Source organism: Trypanosoma melophagium (assembly GCF_022059095.1).
Source record: "Trypanosoma melophagium isolate St. Kilda chromosome Unknown ctg15segment0, whole genome shotgun sequence".
NCBI lineage: Eukaryota > Euglenozoa > Kinetoplastea > Trypanosomatida > Trypanosomatidae > Trypanosoma > Trypanosoma melophagium.
The window spans coordinates 391,340-411,259 of NW_027125143.1; the positions used below are offsets into that span (position 1 = coordinate 391,340).

The 19,920-nt window shown below is 45.9% G+C and overlaps 9 protein-coding genes across 10 annotated transcripts; 2 read left to right on the forward strand and 7 right to left on the reverse strand.

The window, feature by feature from the left end:
- Positions 1-270: 270 nt before the first annotated feature.
- Positions 271-2,043, reverse strand: LSM04_004999 (uncharacterized protein; the record flags this gene model as incomplete). Its single annotated transcript, XM_067338466.1, has 1 exon — positions 271-2,043. One exon carries the CDS (start codon positions 2,041-2,043, stop codon positions 271-273), a length of 1,773 nt encoding a protein of 590 aa, XP_067193737.1.
- A 1,659-nt stretch (positions 2,044-3,702) lies between these two features.
- LSM04_009015 (uncharacterized protein) lies at positions 3,703-5,370 on the reverse strand (the record flags this gene model as incomplete). Its single annotated transcript, XM_067338467.1, has 1 exon — positions 3,703-5,370. One exon carries the CDS (start codon positions 5,368-5,370, stop codon positions 3,703-3,705), a length of 1,668 nt encoding a protein of 555 aa, XP_067193804.1.
- A 1,039-nt stretch (positions 5,371-6,409) lies between these two features.
- LSM04_005630 lies at positions 6,410-8,758 on the reverse strand (the record flags this gene model as incomplete). 2 transcript variants are annotated; one of them, XM_067338468.1, is made up of 1 exon in its annotated part: positions 6,410-8,758. In XM_067338468.1, the coding sequence occupies one exon, from the start codon at positions 8,756-8,758 to the stop codon at positions 6,410-6,412; it is 2,349 nt and encodes a 782-aa protein (XP_067193750.1). The 2 variants fall into 2 exon arrangements, with proteins under 2 accessions (XP_067193750.1, XP_067193751.1); XM_067338469.1 differs by having other exon boundaries at positions 6,410-6,718.
- Positions 8,759-9,331: 573 nt separating this feature from the next.
- LSM04_005752 (Ferric reductase) lies at positions 9,332-9,901 on the reverse strand (the record flags this gene model as incomplete). The annotated part of the gene is made up of 1 exon (XM_067338470.1): positions 9,332-9,901. One exon carries the CDS (start codon positions 9,899-9,901, stop codon positions 9,332-9,334), a length of 570 nt encoding a protein of 189 aa, XP_067193753.1.
- A 116-nt stretch (positions 9,902-10,017) lies between these two features.
- Positions 10,018-11,679, reverse strand: LSM04_008610 (uncharacterized protein; the record flags this gene model as incomplete). Its single annotated transcript, XM_067338471.1, has 2 exons — positions 10,018-10,901; positions 10,959-11,679. The coding sequence occupies 2 exons, from the start codon at positions 11,677-11,679 to the stop codon at positions 10,018-10,020; spliced, it is 1,605 nt and encodes a 534-aa protein (XP_067193798.1).
- A 578-nt stretch (positions 11,680-12,257) lies between these two features.
- Positions 12,258-13,250, reverse strand: LSM04_006737 (FAD-binding 8; the record flags this gene model as incomplete). Its single annotated transcript, XM_067338472.1, has 1 exon — positions 12,258-13,250. One exon carries the CDS (start codon positions 13,248-13,250, stop codon positions 12,258-12,260), a length of 993 nt encoding a protein of 330 aa, XP_067193767.1.
- Positions 13,251-13,553: 303 nt separating this feature from the next.
- On the forward strand, positions 13,554-13,904 carry LSM04_000228 (uncharacterized protein; the record flags this gene model as incomplete). Its single annotated transcript, XM_067338473.1, has 1 exon — positions 13,554-13,904. One exon carries the CDS (start codon positions 13,554-13,556, stop codon positions 13,902-13,904), a length of 351 nt encoding a protein of 116 aa, XP_067193636.1.
- Positions 13,905-13,947: 43 nt separating this feature from the next.
- Positions 13,948-14,666, reverse strand: LSM04_007193 (uncharacterized protein; the record flags this gene model as incomplete). The annotated part of the gene is made up of 2 exons (XM_067338474.1): positions 13,948-14,123; positions 14,201-14,666. 2 exons carry the CDS (start codon positions 14,664-14,666, stop codon positions 13,948-13,950), a joined length of 642 nt encoding a protein of 213 aa, XP_067193778.1.
- Positions 14,667-17,566: 2,900 nt separating this feature from the next.
- Positions 17,567-18,743, forward strand: LSM04_000459 (uncharacterized protein; the record flags this gene model as incomplete). Its single annotated transcript, XM_067338476.1, has 2 exons — positions 17,567-18,163; positions 18,468-18,743. 2 exons carry the CDS (start codon positions 17,567-17,569, stop codon positions 18,741-18,743), a joined length of 873 nt encoding a protein of 290 aa, XP_067193643.1.
- Positions 18,744-19,920: the final 1,177 nt, after the last annotated feature.

The window sequence follows — 19,920 nt, forward strand, 5'->3', positions numbered from 1 at the left end:
AAATAAAAAAAAAGAAAGAAATATAATATATCTGCTGTTGTGTGAAGTAGAGCGATCCTGCACCCGTCCCTCTGTCAATAACACGTAGAAGGAAATACAGATAAATACATAGATTTATATAAGGAAAGAAAAAAATAAAAAAGAAAGAGAAAAAAAAATAGTACTTCACATCCATCGTGGACATAAGAAGATGATGTGATTACCCCTCCAACACCCCCACTCCCTAACACATTAGTCCCTCTCTCAATTCCTTTTTTTTTTTTTTTACTTTTATATACTAACGCTTGTTGGCCAATACACATTCCCTCTTCTCGTTTCATCTTCATGGTTTTCATGCACGGGTGAGGAAAATTGTGTGGCCCCACTCATTATCGTCTCATCAAAAGAGGAACCACCGGCCAAATTAGTAGAAACACGCACGGGCCTATTGTCAATTTCAGTTATATTCATCACACATCGTCTATTATTCTCCACCTCCGTCAACGCACGATGACGGGCACTCCGCAAAACGTGCTCTAGTGATAACCAAAGAAAACACCACCGCCAACAACAACAATAACTATTACGACGACGGTAATGATGATGATTGGAAGAAGAAGAGTACATTCCTTCTGCCGTTTCTAAATCGACGCAGCGGCTCCATTTATGGTATGCTCGGATGTACTCCTGTATAGATAGCACAAGGTGTATAATGACAAATAGAAGCAATACAAAGAGGAGAATCGCAAATGGCATGTGATATGTTGTTGCCGCTACCAGTAAAGCGATACCCCACACATTTTGTATAAATACAAACGGAAAGGAAGTAAGTGCGTTATATAATATAACCGCCTCCGTTACAATGGAAGCAATATATGGATTAGAACGACTATTTTCCTCGATAACGTAAAGATCACAGTAGATCAGTGCACATGGAGCAAAAGGTGTGATGGGTGCAAACCATAACAGTCCAGCTGCACTAGAAAAATACTCCGCACGTACACCAGCCCGTTCAAGTACTAAAACAAAGTAAGAGTACGCCATCGTTAAAACAAGATTTGATAATACAAACTGCAATAGCGATAAGGTTCCAAGTACAATATATCCAGCAATCCAGTATCCACAACATAATGCACAGTTTGCCCCATATACCGCAAAACGAAGCATAGCATGAAATAGAATACCGCGATGGGGTCGTCGTACTAACGGTAACGCTAATAAGATAAGATAAAACACCGATAAACAACAGTAGAGAGTAACAGCATCAGGGAATGGAAACATACGTCCAATAGCACTCTGCCAAGCTACCACTTCTACTACAAGACCCACACAACTTCCCACATAACCCAAAAAAGTGAAGAACATCACGATTACGGTTACTTCTATTGGTATATGACGCGGATAAACGGTCATGATAAGAACTAGTAATAATGTAACTCCTGTATACGCCGTAGCGGGAATCCATACATACCAGTGATGAATACTTCCCTGTCTATCTACTAACAATAGCATATGAACAGCACAGTTGGGTGGTACCCGAAAAGTGATTGGCCACTGGATCTCTCTGCTTGAGAAGCTAAGGGAATGCGCCAGACCTCCCACAGTACCTATCGGAATAAACTGAGATGTCTCAATTGATGAAGTGATGATTTCAACACCTGATGTGTTAGAGCATGACTCTGTTGTACCACGTGAATCAAATGCGAGTATACGGGCTGCTGTTGCCTCTACACCATCTAATCCCGCTCTTAATGGATTCCAGAAGAAACGACAATCATCCATTACATACCGTTCTGGATTTAGTTCAAATACAATAACACTATTTAGATTCATACCAGCTTCGGAACGCAGTAAATCTGCCACAGCATCACTCACTGGTAGTCTCGCAAGTAGCATTTCCGTATCAACGATGTTGTTATAGCGTGAGAGTTTGCCAAATGACATTCGCTGCAACGACCAGGCGGGTGCTGTTACCCACTGACTATCAATTGGTATTGTTGTACCGCATGTTGTATAACCAACATTCACGTCTACCGCAGATACCGTCAAGGTGAGGAGCAGCATAAAGAAGGGAAAAGGCAACCATCCCCGTATCATTATTATTGTTGTCAATTATGGAAAGATCGTTGAATAGATAGATAGACAGATAGGTAGAAAAAAATAATATATATATATATATATATTAATTACCTCACTTTCCTCGTCTTCTTCTTTTCTATGCCTCAATAAATAAAAATAAAAAATACAAAAAAGCTATATGTACAGAAAATAACAATAATAATGAAAAGAGATGTCACCACCTTCGAAATTAACTACTTCTATATCTATCTCTCTCGCCTTTATACGCAATGACCAAACAACACCACCCTTGTGCTTCACAGAAAAAAAGAAAAAGAATAGGTATATCAAACAGTAGAAAAAGAAGGAGGAAAAAAAAAAGAAAAAAAAAACGGCGTGTTACATCACCAAAAAAAAAAAATAATAATTGAAATATTTAAATAAAAGACTGAAAGTGTCACATCATGTAGTACCGTCTCCTAACCTACCTTTTATGGAAGAGCACACATCCCGAAACATAACAAAAAGTTAATTTTTGCTCGTTTTTTTTTCCTTCATAGTGTTTCTGCTGCTATCCGAGACTCCTGTTTTTTTTTCTTTTTCGTTTTGGCGTATTTCTGTTCTTCTTTCAATATCTGATATTGTATTCATTGGCGGAAAAAAAGAAAGAAAATTCCAGTAATGGGGAAGCAGAAGCAGAAACATGAAAGAAAAGGGGATAAAAAAAGAAAAGAAAGAAAGTTAAAGCAAACATGGTGTCAAACTTGGGTAGGAAAGGGGAAAACAGACAAAATCATATTAAGTATGTACATATCAATGCACTTATTTATATATAAATATATATATTTATATAATGAATAAACGTTTGCGCAATGCGATGCAACTAGCATCGATAAAAGAATATACTACTCCTCTAGACAGTTCAGATACATTCGACTCCCCTACATTTTCACACCACACAAGCTCACATCCTCTCTCACTTGCAAAGAAAGAAAGACAAAGAAAGAAATAAATAAAAAAGCATCAACTACAAAAAGGCAGGCAAACAAACGAGAAACGGAGATTCAAGATCACCAACGTCACTACCTTTATTCCTCGTTGTCATTTCATATTTTTTTCCTGATAATTTTTTCGTTGCTCTTTTACAGCTCCAGATTACTTGGTTTTTTTTTTTAACTTCTATCTTGTTTCCTCGTTTCTTATAAGCCGCCATTTTCTATTCGGTTTGTATTCATTTCATCTACAGTAACATTTTCACTTTTCACTTTGTTTTTTGGGGGGTTTTCTTATTTTGTGGAGTTCGCACTTTACCCGTTTTTTTCTTTCTTTACGTCTGAGCCCAAGCGTACTGAGATAAAGAAAAATGTCAACAATCACCTGCTCAGGAAGAAGGTATGCCTTCTAAAGGGCCCAAGAAGACATAGCAAAAAAAAGAAAAAAAAAAAAGAAAAAGCCTTGGCATCTAAATTAAAGTAATGCAGTTAACAAAGCATTTGTATAGAGATATTCCAAAAACCAAATTGCGAAGTAACAGGCATTCTCCTCTGTACCCCACAAAGTGAGATAGAAGCACGTACCAAAGAGAGAGAGAGAGGGGGGGAAACAACACAAACTCCATAAATCCTGTGGAACCAAAAATAGTGAGGAAGTATCAAGTGAAAGTAACTAGAATTGCTTCTTTTGTAAATGTTGGAAACTCTTCTTTCTGCGTCCCAAGATATCAAGATGGTCAATCTTAATACCTTCACCAGGTTTGTATGGTTTTCTCTGTCGCTGTTTCGGAACAACCATCTTGCACACCTTATTAATCTCCTCTTTAGCTCCCTCCTTAATACGCTGTTGTGCCTTAGCAACAGCTGGTTCAAATGTCTTAAAGGACGCAATTAACTCTGTCTCTGTAATTGTATCTAACATCGCACCTATCAAATCAAGCATCGACATTGTGAAACTAACTTCTGCGTCAGGGGGTGACAAATTACCACCACTGCCAGTAGCAGTACCGGTATCTTTAGAAGCAGGAGCAGGAACAGCATTTTCTTCATTCTTCTCTTCTCGTCCAGAGTTTTTACCCTTGGCTGCTTCAGAGGCACTGTTCGCATCCGCTGCAGAAATAATATCACACTGTTCCGTACTGAGGGAGGGGACAATAAAATTTAGAAGACATGATTGAAGAATAACCTTGTCATTTTCATCAAATTGAGCCTCTCTTATCTTCTTGCGAGCTTCATAGGTGAGAACACGAGGTCCTGCCGGATCATGATTTATACCCAGAACAAATAAAATCCACAAATGATCTATAGAATCACAAAGTGGAGTATGTTTGGTCTTGGAAAGGATGTCTTGAGTCATTTCTTTTAGGAGGTAAATCCGCTCTTTACGTTGAAGTCTAAACGAGAGCTCACGCTCTCGAGTGAAATAGAGTGATTTTTCTCCACGATTAAAGGCCTCTGCGCAAAGACGAAGTCGTGTTAAAACCTCATGTGACCTAATGCAACACCACCTCTTCAAAATGACATCACCAATAGAGCGAATATCAATTGCAGACGATCCCACTGGTCGTGTATTAGATTTAGATACAACAGAAACCCTACCTCCTTCTCGAGCAGAACTCTCCGTTACCGTTTCAGTTCCTGCAGCAGAATGACTTCCTGTATCTGCTGGAACATCCACCAATAAGGGTTGTCGGTCCCGCCACTCACTCACGAGTGCGTAGCGAAACGCCTCTGTCCAGCGAGGATCAGATGTGAGATTCACCCACACATAATGGCACTCCTTTGGGACAAGACGGCTGGTGCCTGTGAGGGCCACGTTTGACGGCAGCACAACATCGGCGTGAAAGTCCACATCATCATCATCATCGTTATCCTTCTGCCGTAGTACTTGATAACGGAGACTTAATACAGGAGATGGATCGTCATTCTCGGCGACGTCCATCACCTCCTGTGCGGCGGCTTCTGCATTCTCAATGGGATTGTTTTTCGTGAGTGGGATGACGGTCTCTTGACGACCACGTGTGGTAAGGGAAATCTGAAGGACTCCGTGCAAGAGAACAAACGGTTCAACCTGGCGTGTGGTCTCCACCACGGCGATGGCGAGTGTGACGGTGGAGTGCCCTGGTGGGATATCAAATTCCACCGCGTCGTGGTAAAAAGGGGCGTTGGAGTCCGGCTGCAGCGCTGTGGTGTGTTGTTGGGCGAGTGGACTCTTGCCGTCCGCATCCCGCGGCTCGAGTTGCACACGCGTGGAACACGGACAGGGATCGTCCTCCGTCTGCGGGTAATTGCGACCCCGCAGGACATCCACGTGCAGCCGCAGTGGCTGAGTCGTCTCCATGGATGGAATTTGTGGGGGGAAGGGGGGGTGGGGCACAAGAGAGGCGTCTATGCTGTGCTTTCTCCTTAAAGAAAAGGGAAAAGATAAAGGAGAATGGAGAATGGAAAAGGTTTGGATTCTCTCTGCGGATTGTACTTTTGGGTTAAAAGCAGCTTACAATTAGATGTGAGAGTGGGCATCAAGATGACTCTGCCTTACCCCACACCACTCTCATCTAATACCATTAGGTACCAAAAAGAAAAAAAAAGGTGATGAAAGTGTATTTTATCCCGATTCTCCTACGAAGCAATAATTGGGGGAGTGGGGTGGATATACCAAAACTTACACCTTCACAAGCGCCGCTTTACAATGGCAAATTTGAAAGAATTTACTATTCATACATTACACAAACGCAAGCAAGACCAAACCTCCCCCTCGAGAAGCCCCACGACACATACACACACAAAGGTGGAAAAATAATCAGCACCCGCGCAAATAGCGCGAGATTTAACAAACCCCGGTCATCATTTACTAGCTTCCAATAGAATCGAAAATAATTGTCCTGAACCCCACAATCACATCAACATACAAACCACTTTAAAATAAAAAATAAATAAAAGGTCCCTGCAGCATTCCATAAAAAAAAAATGCACACGCAAACGTTCTTATCAAAAGAGAAAGAAAACCACAAATACCCAGCAAAAAACATACCCCCATACAAACTCTACGTCCCAACACCATTGCAGAAACAAGAAAAGCAACACACAGGTCACAACACAAATGGCCATCTAAAACAGAATTTCAAAAACTTTCTCGCTTACAATTATCAACAACACTACAAACACGATTTCTTCGAAAAAAAAACATTATCCATTCAAACAGGTACAACAAACACGACCAAATCATTCTTTACGAAATTTGATGGCCAACAGAAAACATATATACCCAATATACAAACAGCAAACAAAACAGCGTAAATCTCTATAAACTATCGCAACTCCAGACAATAAAACACAACATTATGACTATCATTCTCGCTAACATAATAACTTATAGTCCATCACAAATACTTCTCTTCGTAGAAAGTGAATCCGAGGGAGACGGCGACATCTCTCGTGCACTTCACCAGGCCAGCAGGACCACACACGAACACCAACACCTCTCGTGGGTCCTCACCGACAACAGCACGCGATATTTCAGTGGCAACGTCCGGACGTCGGTTGGTCACGGGTGCAGTACTTTCGGTCCCCTTCGGACTGCAATGACCCGTCAAAAACACCTGCATCGAAATCTCCGACACGCACCTCCCAAAATCCCCAGGTTCATCTGCAGAGGTCACCCCATCATCGTCCCACAGGTGTGACATCATGGGCAGTAGCTCCGCGTCTCGGAGTGTCCAGAGCAGCGTCACAGCGGGGCAACGTGCTCCCTCCAACTCCAGTCGACGGAAATACCCGTAAATCGCGGCGCACGGCGTCACGCCAATTCCGCCAGCAACAAGCACAACCGCCTTGTAGTCGTCAAAGTCCGAGACACGGCCGCATGGTCCGTCAACACTTAGCGAGAGGTTGTTGCCACGTGCCTTCACAAGCTCCACAAGCCGTCCCGTCCACGTGCCCTCCCCCATAGACTTGATGTGAAACGTGTAGCATCCCTCGCTTGCACTGCTGAAGCTGAACGGGTGCCACTGCAACAGCGACAGCTCAGGGACGTTTATAAACGCATACTGCCCAGGGGCAGCGTTCAGCGTCGCGTGCCGGAAACGCAACTCCACAAAAGCGTCACTGGCAACAGCTGACACAACCTCCACCGTAGACGCACTCCGATACATACGAAGCAGACGATCCATGAACCACACAGTCAGCCCGGGAAGGAAGTACTCCCACGCAGCAGCGGCATGCCACAGCACCGTGGGGACAATCATGTAGAACGCCGCAATGTGTAGGTAGTAGAACAGCTCGAAGAACCGGCGCCGCACGGGTTCCAGCGCAAACACGCCCATCGCCACAAGCATAAACCATGTCGTCAGTGTGATCAGAGGAACAGTGAAATCGTTAGCATAGCCAGGCGGCTCCACCGGAGGGACAGAGAACACACCACGCGGTAACTCCCCCACTTCGCCGTACCGCACGTACCACGCCACCATGTGACCAGTCGTCGCCAGCAGCATACCGTACCCCAGCACCTTGTGCACCCAGATCGAGGACTCCCACGACGCCCCCATAATGGAATGCAGGACAGAGTACCGACTCGCAGGAAACACGCACAGTGACAGGAGCGCAACCGCCAGCTGACCGAGCGAACGCGCCCACCGCTCGGATATGACAATCCCACTTGAAACGTCGTTGTACCTGCCAATATAATTGTGGCCCAGCACCCAGTACAGGAAGAACAGCAGCAGCATGGACACCGTCAGAAGGGCAAAGCCCGCCTCCCCGTAAGTAAAGCTTCGCAGCAGCGGACACCGCCGCATCATCAGCCTGCGCCCTCTGTGGCTCGCGCGAGTGGCAACAGCACTCAGCAGCGTGATGAGCAGGTACGAGAAGAAAAAGATGTTGCTTGGGTACATCTTCAGTACCAAGGTGTCCCTCCACACCCAGTTGCGCGTAAACACCCACGACCACGGCAGCTCAGGACACGTGAAATGCCCATCATCCGTTCGACATAGGGTGTAGTTCTGCGTGACCAGCAGTTGTGCATTTCGCGCAATCCCCCCAGCAGTAAATTTGTCCCACGAGTTTGGCATGTAGAATGAAACGAGCGCCCAGCACACGATGAAGATAAACGCAACCACTGCAAAGGGCACGACGTGTGTCCGCTCCAGCACGAGTCTCTGGCGCCTGGGTGCAAGCAACCGGCGGTCCAGTCTGAATGCCCTCAGAGCGACCTGTGTCAGGATAACCAGGCCCATCGGCAAAAGCGAGAAGAACGCAGTCATGCCAATCATCGACCGGAACCCCAGACCAGCCTCGGGTCTCGCACCAGGCACAAGAGCATACTTTGCGGTGTCAACGCAGAAGATACCCAGGCACTGCATCGTCTCGTTTCCCCACACCATTCCCAGGCTTCCAACGACAACGAGGACGACACCCAAAGCACCGAAAACAGCCAACCCCAGCATCCCGCCCCACAGCCGCATCAGCGTGCTCACACCAACGTACAAGAGTGTCACGCCAGAGGGGGAAAACACAGTGAACAGCAGTAAGCCAATGAAGGCGAATACATCGTAGCCAACCCATCCATTGGGATATTCCCCTATGTGGTGAAAATAATCCGCTCTGTTCCACCACCCAAACCCCATGGATGCGATCCCAATACCAAGTGCTCCCAAAAGTGTAGCCCCTATTCCCATAATGTGAGAATCCTTTTGATACACCTGTGATGGCAGAAGGGATGAGTCGAGGTCCATGATCCTGGCGCTCAAACGTATTTCCTTCTCTATAGCTTTGTCAAGATAATTTTTGGAAAATGAGAATGGGGGAAGATAAGTGAAGACAGCACCAACATCAAATAATATTATTAATAATAACAATAATAATAAAAGAACAGCACAAAAAGGTTCCAGGCAAAAAAAAGAGCATTAGTAAGCGTGTGGAGAAGAGTCGAAGCCCGTGAAAACTGAGGCCCCAAAACCAGCACAAAATACCCTGAGTCCACTCATCGTACTGGCTGAGGTAGTGCGTAGGCACAGTGAACATTTCCACTACCCCACATGCAGAAAAGAAAAAACAGAAAAGAAAAACGGAAAAGAAAAAACAGTGCCCAAATACAAGACACCGGGAAAGAAATTCTCTAAAAAAAATGCAGAAGTTGATATTGTAGTTGTCCATAATTGTCCTATTACGATACTACCATTCAAAAAGCTGAAGATATAGAAATCTTCAGGTCAGCCAAGTATTCTAGCCCTAATAAAATTCACTACATAAAAAAATATATACTTAAATACACAAATTTGGATTTGTTTTGTTTTATTTTATGTTACCTATAAAAGAAAATTCTCTTCGTAGAAAGTGAATCCGAGGGAGACGGCGACATCTCTCGTGCACTTCACCAGGCCAGCAGGACCACACACGAACACCAACACCTCTCGTGGGTCCTCACCGACAACAGCACGCGATATTTCAGTGGCAACGTCCGGACGTCGGTTGGTCACGGGTGCAGTACTTTCGGTCCCCTTCGGACTGCAATGACCCGTCAAAAACACCTGCATCGAAATCTCCGACACGCACCTCCCAAAATCCCCAGGTTCATCTGCAGAGGTCACCCCATCATCGTCCCACAGGTGTGACATCATGGGCAGTAGCTCCGCGTCTCGGAGTGTCCAGAGCAGCGTCACAGCGGGGCAACGTGCTCCCTCCAACTCCAGTCGACGGAAATACCCGTAAATCGCGGCGCACGGCGTCACGCCAATTCCGCCAGCAACAAGCACAACCGCCTTGTAGTCGTCAAAGTCCGAGACACGGCCGCATGGTCCGTCAACACTTAGCGAGAGGTTGTTGCCACGTGCCTTCACAAGCTCCACAAGCCGTCCCGTCCACGTGCCCTCCCCCATAGACTTGATGTGAAACGTGTAGCATCCCTCGCTTGCACTGCTGAAGCTGAACGGGTGCCACTGCAACAGCGACAGCTCAGGGACGTTTATAAACGCATACTGCCCAGGGGCAGCGTTCAGCGTCGCGTGCCGGAAACGCAACTCCACAAAGCGTCACTGGCAACAGCTGACACAACCTCCACCGTAGACGCACTCCGATACATACGAAGCAGACGATCCATGAACCACACAGTCAGCCCGGGAAGGAAGTACTCCCACGCAGCAGCGGCATGCCACAGCACCGTGGGGACAATCATGTAGAACGCCGCAATGTGTAGGTAGTAGAACAGCTCGAAGAACCGGCGCCGCACGGGTTCCAGCGCAAACACGCCCATCGCCACAAGCATAAACCATGTCGTCAGTGTGATCAGAGGAACAGTGAAATCGTTAGCATAGCCAGGCGGCTCCACCGGAGGGACAGAGAACACACCACGCGGTAACTCCCCACTTCGCCGTACCGCACGTACCACGCCACCATGTGACCAGTCGTCGCCAGCAGCATACCGTACCCCAGCACCTTGTGCACCCAGATCGAGGACTCCCACGACGCCCCCATAATGGAATGCAGGACAGAGTACCGACTCGCAGGAAACACGCACAGTGACAGGAGCGCAACCGCCAGCTGACCGAGCGAACGCGCCCACCGCTCGGATATGACAATCCCACTTGAAACGTCGTTGTACCTGCCAATATAATTGTGGCCCAGCACCCAGTACAGGAAGAACAGCAGCAGCATGGACACCGTCAGAAGGGCAAAGCCCGCCTCCCCGTAAGTAAAGCTTCGCAGCAGCGGACACCGCCGCATCATCAGCCTGCGCCCTCTGTGGCTCGCGCGAGTGGCAACAGCACTCAGCAGCGTGATGAGCAGGTACGAGAAGAAAAAGATGTTGCTTGGGTACATCTTCAGTACCAAGGTGTCCCTCCACACCCAGTTGCGCGTAAACACCCACGACCACGGCAGCTCAGGACACGTGAAATGCCCATCATCCGTTCGACATAGGGTGTAGTTCTGCGTGACCAGCAGTTGTGCATTTCGCGCAATCCCCAGCAGTAAATTTGTCCCACGAGTTTGGCATGTAGAATGAAACGAGCGCCCAGCACACGATGAAGATAAACGCAACCACTGCAAAGGGCACGACGTGTGTCCGCTCCAGCACGAGTCTCTGGCGCCTGGGTGCAAGCAACCGGCGGTCCAGTCTGAATGCCCTCAGAGCGACCTGTGTCAGGATAACCAGGCCCATCGGCAAAAGCGAGAAGAACGCAGTCATGCCAATCATCGACCGGAACCCCAGACCAGCCTCGGGTCTCGCACCAGGCACAAGAGCATACTTTGCGGTGTCAACGCAGAAGATACCCAGGCACTGCATCGTCTCGTTTCCCCACACCATTCCCAGGCTTCCAACGACAACGAGGACGACACCCAAAGCACCGAAAACAGCCAACCCCAGCATCCCGCCCCACAGCCGCATCAGCGTGCTCACACCAACGTACAAGAGTGTCACGCCAGAGGGGGAAAACACAGTGAACAGCAGTAAGCCAATGAAGGCGAATACATCGTAGCCAACCCATCCATTGGGATATTCCCCTATGTGGTGAAAATAATCCGCTCTGTTCCACCACCCAAACCCCATGGATGCGATCCCAATACCAAGTGCTCCCAAAAGTGTAGCCCCTATTCCCATAATGTGAGAATCCTTTTGATACACCTGTGATGGCAGAAGGGATGAGTCGAGGTCCATGATCCTGGCGCTCAAACGTATTTCCTTCTCTATAGCTTTGTCAAGATAATTTTTGGAAAATGAGAATGGGGGAAGATAAGTGAAGACAGCACCAACATCAAATAATATTATTAATAATAACAATAATAATAAAAGAACAGCACAAAAAGGTTCCAGGCACAAAAAAGAGCATTAGTAAGCGTGTGGAGAAGAGTCGAAGCCCGTGAAAACTGAGGCCCCAAAACCAGCACAAAATACCCTGAGTCCACTCATCGTACTGGCTGAGGTAGTGCGTAGGCACAGTGAACATTTCCACTACCCCACATGCAGAAAAGAAAAAACAGAAAAGAAAAACGGAAAAGAAAAAACAGTGCCCAAATACAAGACACCGGGAAAGAAATTCTCTAAAAAAAATGCAGAAGTTGATATTGTAGTTGTCCATAATTGTCCTATTACGATACTACCATTCAAAAAGCTGAAGATATAGAAATCTTCAGGTCAGCCAAGTATTCTAGCCCTAATAAAATTCACTACATAAAAAAATATATACTTAAATACACAAATGTGGATTTGTTTTGTTTTATTTTATTTTATGTTACCTATAGAAGAAAATTCTCTTCGTAGAAAGTGAATCCGAGGGAGACGGCGACATCTCTCGTGCACTTCACCAGGCCAGCAGGACCACACACGAACACCAACACCTCTCGTGGGTCCTCACCGACAACAGCACGCGATATTTCAGTGGCAACAACAAGCCGCTGCGTCGAAACGGACACACTTGGTGCAGAAACAACCTCAGAAGAGGCAACACCAGTCAAGAAAAGGTGAAGTGTCGACGCTGCGCCAGAGCTCGTAGCTTCCTGCAACTCTTCCCCACATTTCGTGTTTATATTACTTAGATAGGGTAATCCATTCGTTTCATTGTCATCCCACAGGTGTGACATCATGGGCAGTAGCTCCGCGTCTCGGAGTGTCCAGAGCAGCGTCACAGCGGGGCAACGTGCTCCCTCCAACTCCAGTCGACGGAAATACCCGTAAATCGCGGCGCACGGCGTCACGCCAATTCCGCCAGCAACAAGCACAACCGCCTTGTAGTCGTCAAAGTCCGAGACACGGCCGCATGGTCCGTCAACACTTAGCGAGAGGTTGTTGCCACGTGCCTTCACAAGCTCCACAAGCCGTCCCGTCCAAGTGCCCTCCCCCATAGACTTGATGTGAAACGTGTAGCATCCCTCGCTTGCACTGCTGAAGCTGAACGGGTGCCACTGCAACAGCGACAGCTCAGGGACGTTTATAAACGCATACTGCCCAGGGGCAGCGTTCAGCGTCGCGTGCCGGAAACGCAACTCCACAAAAGCGTCACTGGCAACAGCTGACACAACCTCCACCGTAGACGCACTCCGATACATACGAAGCAGACGATCCATGAACCACACAGTCAGCCCGGGAAGGAAGTACTCCCACGCAGCAGCGGCATGCCACAGCACCGTGGGGACAATCATGTAGAACGCCGCAATGTGTAGGTAGTAGAACAGCTCGAAGAACCGGCGCCGCACGGGTTCCAGCGCAAACACGCCCATCGCCACAAGCATAAACCATGTCGTCAGTGTGATCAGAGGAACAGTGAAATTGTCAACAGATATACCTGCACTCATAGGTACCGACAATATGTCTTTGGGAAACGTACCTATTTCCCAATAAAAAACATACCACGCCACCATGTGACCAGTCGTCGCCAGCAGCATACCGTACCCCAGCACCTTGTGCACCCAGATCGAGGACTCCCACGACGTCCCCATAATGGAATGCAGGACAGAGTACCGACTCGCAGGAAACACGCACAGTGACAGGAGCGCAACCGCCAGCTGACCGAGCGAACGCGCCCACCGCTCAGAATGTCTTACGCCGCTGTCAGTTCCTCCAGCATAGTAACTATTATAATTGTGGCCCAGCACCCAGTACAGGAAGAACAGCAGCAGCATGGACACCGTCAGAAGGGCAAAGCCCGCCTCCCCGTAAGTAAAGCTTCGCAGCAGCGGACACCGCCGCATCATCAGCCTGCGCCCTCTGTGGCTCGCGCGAGTGGCAACAGCACTCAGCAGCGTGATGAGCAGGTACGAGAAGAAAAAGATGTTGCTTGGGTACATCTTCAGTACCAAGGTGTCCCTCCACACCCAGTTGCGCGTAAACACCCACGACCACGGCAGCTCAGGACACGTGAAATGCCCATCATCCGTTCGACATAGGGTGTAGTTCTGCGTGACCAGCAGTTGTGCATTTCGCGCAATTCTACTTGCTGTAAAATATTCCCACGAGTTTGGCATGTAGAATGAAACGAGCGCCCAGCACACGATGAAGATAAACGCAACCACTGCAAAGGGCACGACGTGTGTCCGCTCCAGCACGAGTCTCTGGCGCCTGGGTGCAAGCAACCGGCGGTCCAGTCTGAATGCCCTCAGAGCGACCTGTGTCAGGATAACCAGGCCCATCGGCAAAAGCGAGAAGAACGCAGTCATGCCAATCATCGACCGGAACCCCAGACCAGCCTCGGGTCTCGCACCAGGCACAAGAGCATACTTTGCGGTGTCAACGCAGAAGATACCCAGGCACTGCATCGTCTCGTTTCCCCACACCATTCCCAGGCTTCCAACGACAACGAGGACGACACCCAAAGCACCGAAAACAGCCAACCCCAGCATCCCGCCCCACAGCCGCATCAGCGTGCTCACACCAACGTACAAGAGTGTCACGCCAGAGGGGGAAAACACAGTGAACAGCAGTAAGCCAATGAAGGCGAATACATCGTAGCCAACCCATCCATTGGGATATTCCCCTATGTGGTGAAAATAATCCGCTCTGTTCCACCACCCAAACCCCATGGATGCCGTTCCAAGGCCAGTAATGCCGATTAATACATATAGTGCAGCATACCTTTTTTCTCCAGTGTTTGTGGATTCGGGTGCTCTACCAAGTAAAGTATCATAATTTTGTTCTTCTGATTTTGCCATTTACCTTTCTTTTGTGGGCTTTCTTTGATAATAGGAAAATGAAAACAATTAGTGGAAATGAAGAAGTTTTTTTTTGAACATTTTTATAGTGTATTAATGAGGAAAGAGACACAAATTATGAGTTTCTTGTTTTTTGTTGTTTTTGTAGTAGCCCTGCTGTATGGTATAGCATTGAATGATATTTTGCTTGGATTGGTAATACTTCGCTTTTTGCTACTCTCGTGTAGTTACATAACTAATATGTATTTATTACTTGAATCTCTTCAGTGTACTACGCATTCTGCAATAAAAAGCCATTTATTTTCCGTGGTGAAGATTAATGGAAGGTTGTTTAAGTTTTACTTTTTTTTTGACAATGTAATAATTAAAAGCGTTTATGGCACTGCTTTCCATGGCCCCAACCACTGGTGGGGTGGCGCTGTGATGTTATCGTGTGCACATACAAGTGTTTTTTTTTTCGGAGCTTTTTTCTGCAGTGTACTAGGTCCATGTTATTTTTACTAGGCAGTATGTTAATCCCCTTTTATTTTTGGTACAAGAGCCGTCTCATAGTTCCCTTTAACAGTAGTACAATTATGGTTGTTGTTGTTGTTGTTGTTGTTGTTTTCGTTGTTATTTCGTCTGTTCCGCGTTTATTTTGTTTTAGGATATGAACATATTTTCCTTCCAAAATGTGAATGGAGTGGAATCATCTTTTCTAGGTGCTTTTTTTAACTATTTTTTTTTTTGGTGCGGCTGGAACCTTTGCTCGTTTTCTGACGATCTAATTAAGAAATCGAATAATCACTGGGAACTTTACCTTTGGGGACTAAATTTCTGTTGTTATGACTAAGTTCGTTGTCATTACGGGGCACTTGAGTAGCCACCTCTAATATCTTTCTTTTTGATGTTTTAGCAGAAGGAATTAATAAAAATATTTTTTTCTATTCTTGATACACTAGAACTACCAGTTACACAACACAACGCACATATCATTCGTTGCTGATAAAGATTCTTAACCAATGTATATAAGAATCACCTAATATCCATTGACTTTAGGAGGTACTTAATTTGTCACTTTGGAGCGATGGTTAGCAAAAAAGCACAGTCAGTGGTCATCTTCCTCTTTTTCCTGCATACGAACACAATAATCCACCATATTATTCGCATCGAGTTTTTCCACGATGCTCCATCCTCCATAAAAGCATAGTTGATCGTTTCTTTTCTTTTTTCAGAACCAATTCGACAGAACTCTTCAGCAAACAATAAATTAACATTATTCAGACATGTTATCAAGAAACGTCAATACAACGCCTAGTAACTGAAGTCATTTTATTCCTTTCAGAGGAGTCCAATAATCAGTTTTTTTTTTATCCATGAACGTTATATTTTCCCCATTGAATTTATTTTCTATGGTAGCCCTCAATTTACTTTTGAGTCTTTATGCAATAGAAATATTTTATGTTTTTCCTAAAAATTTGATTTGATTATTCCATGGAACAGATAGAGTGAGAATCAAAGGGAAAACGGGTAAAAGAAAGAGAAAATGTATTGTTAATCTAGCAATTGGAAGACACTCCAAAACCAAATTGGTAAAAAGATTTGACTGTGACTTCATTTGAGGTAAAGGAGATTGTTTATTGGAGCATTTGAAATGAGCCAAAGCTGAACATCACAAATAAGCCGAAATTGAGAGTCCGATGAAAAAAAAAAAGCATCTTGCAGTTGTATCCAGAGGGAGTAATTAGGAACCCCTCTGGGAGAAGCAATCCCACCCACCAGTGGGGAGAGCAAAAAGAAGAAAAACTTACCACATATGTGGGAAAGACAGAGAAGAATAAATTCGCGCCAAAAGAAAAAAAAACAGCATACAAGTTCATAACGAAGGATTTAGAAGATTAAACAAGAGGCCCATTGTTATTATTATTATTATTATTATTATTATTATTATTATTATTATTATTATTATTATTATTATTATTATTATTTAGCAAACTTCTTCTATTTTTCTCTTTCCCATAATTTTCTGTAGAGGATAGAAAAGAATATGCGCCCTATTTAAACCTTGTCGCTTCCTTCTATACCCAAATATATATACATATATATTAAAGGAAAGAAAATATTAAAGGGGAGATTTAATATCAGCATCCTTCTATGTTATATCCCCCGTCAACCGTTGAATAAACGTCAAAATAAAGCAATTAATAAAACCAATCTATGTTACTCGAATTCGTTGATTACTTATGAGGTGGCAAACTTCTTTGGTTTCGTCACTATTGGATCTCTTCACATGGAGGGCACTTAGCTCTGGGTAAGGACGGAACGAGAAAAAAAACTTTAATTCCCAACATTCAACAGAGTTATTTTATGGGAAAGGATAAATCATAGGCAAAGCAAAGAAAAAAAAAACGCAAATAAAAACAATATCATAATCACTTATTTAGCATTGCCTTCTCAGACCTTCGTTCCCCAGGCTTCTATAATATATATATTTTTTTATATATTTATATCCAGTTCAATGTGTATTCTCACTACGACAAGTTTCCTCAAACTTCTCGGTTTGCAACCAACGTTCACAATCTTAACGATAATCGAACCCTCCCAACGTATCTCCGTTAATAAGTCTTTTTTTCACATCAATTATCACAAATTACATCCATGTGCATAAAGACTCTTTTATACAACAGAATCCAATTCCAAAACCCACTGCCAAAGACGGAATTTAAAAGAGAGGAAATTATCAAAGAATTATCTATGCAAAGAGTATGAAAAAAAGTTGATAACAGAATCTCCGCACGCTCAGAAGCAGGAAAAAAAACCCGCAGCAAAGAACGCAGAGCAAAAACAAGCCCCAGGTGACCACTCACCAAAACGAGAAGGTGAAATGGAACGCCCCCGCCCCCAATAAATATTGTAAGAAAATGGCCCGGGAACCTCTTGGAACTTTTGGCGGAGCTGGAGCGGCCCCAAAAGACCCTCGCAATCTTGCGACGGCCCAACACGCCAAGAGAAGCTTCGCCGCGGCCGCCCATTCCGCCTGCAAGACCGGGCGCCGTCAAATTTCCCGGCTTCCGGCGTCTTTCCCGGCGCGCGGCGCGTCCTTCTTGGCCCCGTGGGTTCCTTCAGCCGCGTCGTCCCCAGAGCCGCTCGCAGCAAATTGCTTCCAAGCAAAGGTGCGGAGGACACCCCCGGCCAACCGTCGAAAGACCCAAATGGAACGCATCAGGGCCCACGGGTCCCCAACGCACCCCGCCCCTTCGTTAAAGGTGTTGTGTGGTGGGGGTTTTGGTTTGGGTTTGATTGGCGGGGCCGTGGCAGCGCCCCAGCCTGTGCTTTCACCTTCGCCTTTCTGGGCCCCAACCGAAAGGGATTTCCCGCTTTGTTTGCGTCGAAGGGGGGCAATTTTCATACGGGAACGGTTTTCGAATGAAGGTTGCGCCGGCGCTTCTGGCAAGAATCGGCCTGGCGAAGGAAAGGTTTTGCTTGGCGTCGGGGTCGAACGCCGCCATGCCGCCACCGTGCTTTCCCACACACCCCCGCCCCACCCCTGATGTATAAATTTGAACGGGCAGATCTGCAGAAATGGAGCTTTGGCGATAGGCGAAGGCGTCAACTAAGAAACACAGGCATGGCAGCGCAATGTTCCACCCGATTCCCTTCTCAGCCCAATTGCGCCGTACCATGTCTCAGGGATTACTTTTAACTTACAACACAAGAGAGCGAACACTACCCACAGCAAGACAAGGCGACCCCATACCAGACAAGAGACTCTCTTAAGGATCTCTCGCTACCAATTGGATGGTATGACCATTCCTAGAGAAGCAATCACCACATTATAGCCGCTATATATGGCAATCGGCGATGGTGATTAAGTGCCAATATAAATTTCATCTTTTCCCGAATTCCTTTGCCACAATAGAAGGCCGACACGCTTACATTCCGGCAAAAAACAAATCTATCTCTGCTATGGGGTGGGTTCCAAGAATTCCCATTCCTAATATCCACCGTGGCACCGAAACACATCCCTCATCTCACAATAAAATCTGGATTCTGGGAAATAAAAGGCTTATAAAATTATTCCTCACATTCCCAAGCTGAGTCGCACGAAGGTTCCATCGTTTGAGACGAATCCGCGACCACCAGATGCCAACGTTCTGCAAGCGCAGTCTCCAAAAAGAAGCTACCAAGATACAAACGATGAAGAACTTACCACATTAAGCTTCAAAAATAACATTTCAATCCAGATAACCCATACATAGATCCTTACGATAAGAAAACGAAATCATATCTTCAGCCCAACAGAAAGGAACACCAGCCAGTCTTTAAAACAACCAGACCGCACGTGGTAAGCAATACCCTCTTCCTTATGAAGCATGAAGGTGTAAAAGCGGATTGTCCTGATAATAAAAAATCGGTGGTATGTAGTTGATAGATCCCAATTCGCTTCTTTGAGAAAGGCTACCCCATACCAATCCAGAAACCCAACGAGTCACGAAGTGAGGACCCAATTAAACTTAATAGCGAACCTGGCCCTTGAGCACTGCTCCGTCCCAATGGGAAACCTATAAACAGTATCAAAGCAAGCCCGGCACTGCCGGCATGCGGGTTGAAAGAAAGAATACATGGCATTGAAAATTGTTTCAGAAAAAAAAAAGATTAACCCAATCATTTTCGCACGGCGGTGTGTGTCCATGCATGGCGCCGCTCTTGAAGGAGTCTCTTTATTTTCTTCATTGCATACTCGAAAAATGGGAGCGCTACGAGCCAGGAGCCCTATGTTTAATAAACTCTGTCCTTTTTTTTTTCGTTCTTCGCGCCTTTATCGGTATTACCCCAATGGCGCGGCCACCAACGACGGTTTATATATACATGCTTTTTTTATTTTATATTATATGTATATATTTTTTTCTTTTTGGTTTTTTATGATACCACTACACACTTAGGGTGCGTATGGCAAAGGGATTCTGGAGAATCTCGTCGGTGGTGGGATTTGGATTCTTATCGCCCCTCTGAGTTGCCTCAGCAGCTAAATCCAATTCCCGCCGCGGGAGGGTATAGCTGCTACCATATCTCTAGGGTCCGTGCCTCTCCCCAGCAGCATTCGCACAAAGGTGAAATATGTAAAAGAAACCGCTGCTGATGGCTAGCTGGTGCGTGCCCCCGGGGCCTTCTCGGATTAAAGTTTTGTCCCAGCAAGACACGGCTGGTCCCGGCACTGTGCGACGTTTGTAGCTTACGAACCGGCAAACCCCCAGAAGAGAAGAATGCCGGGCAT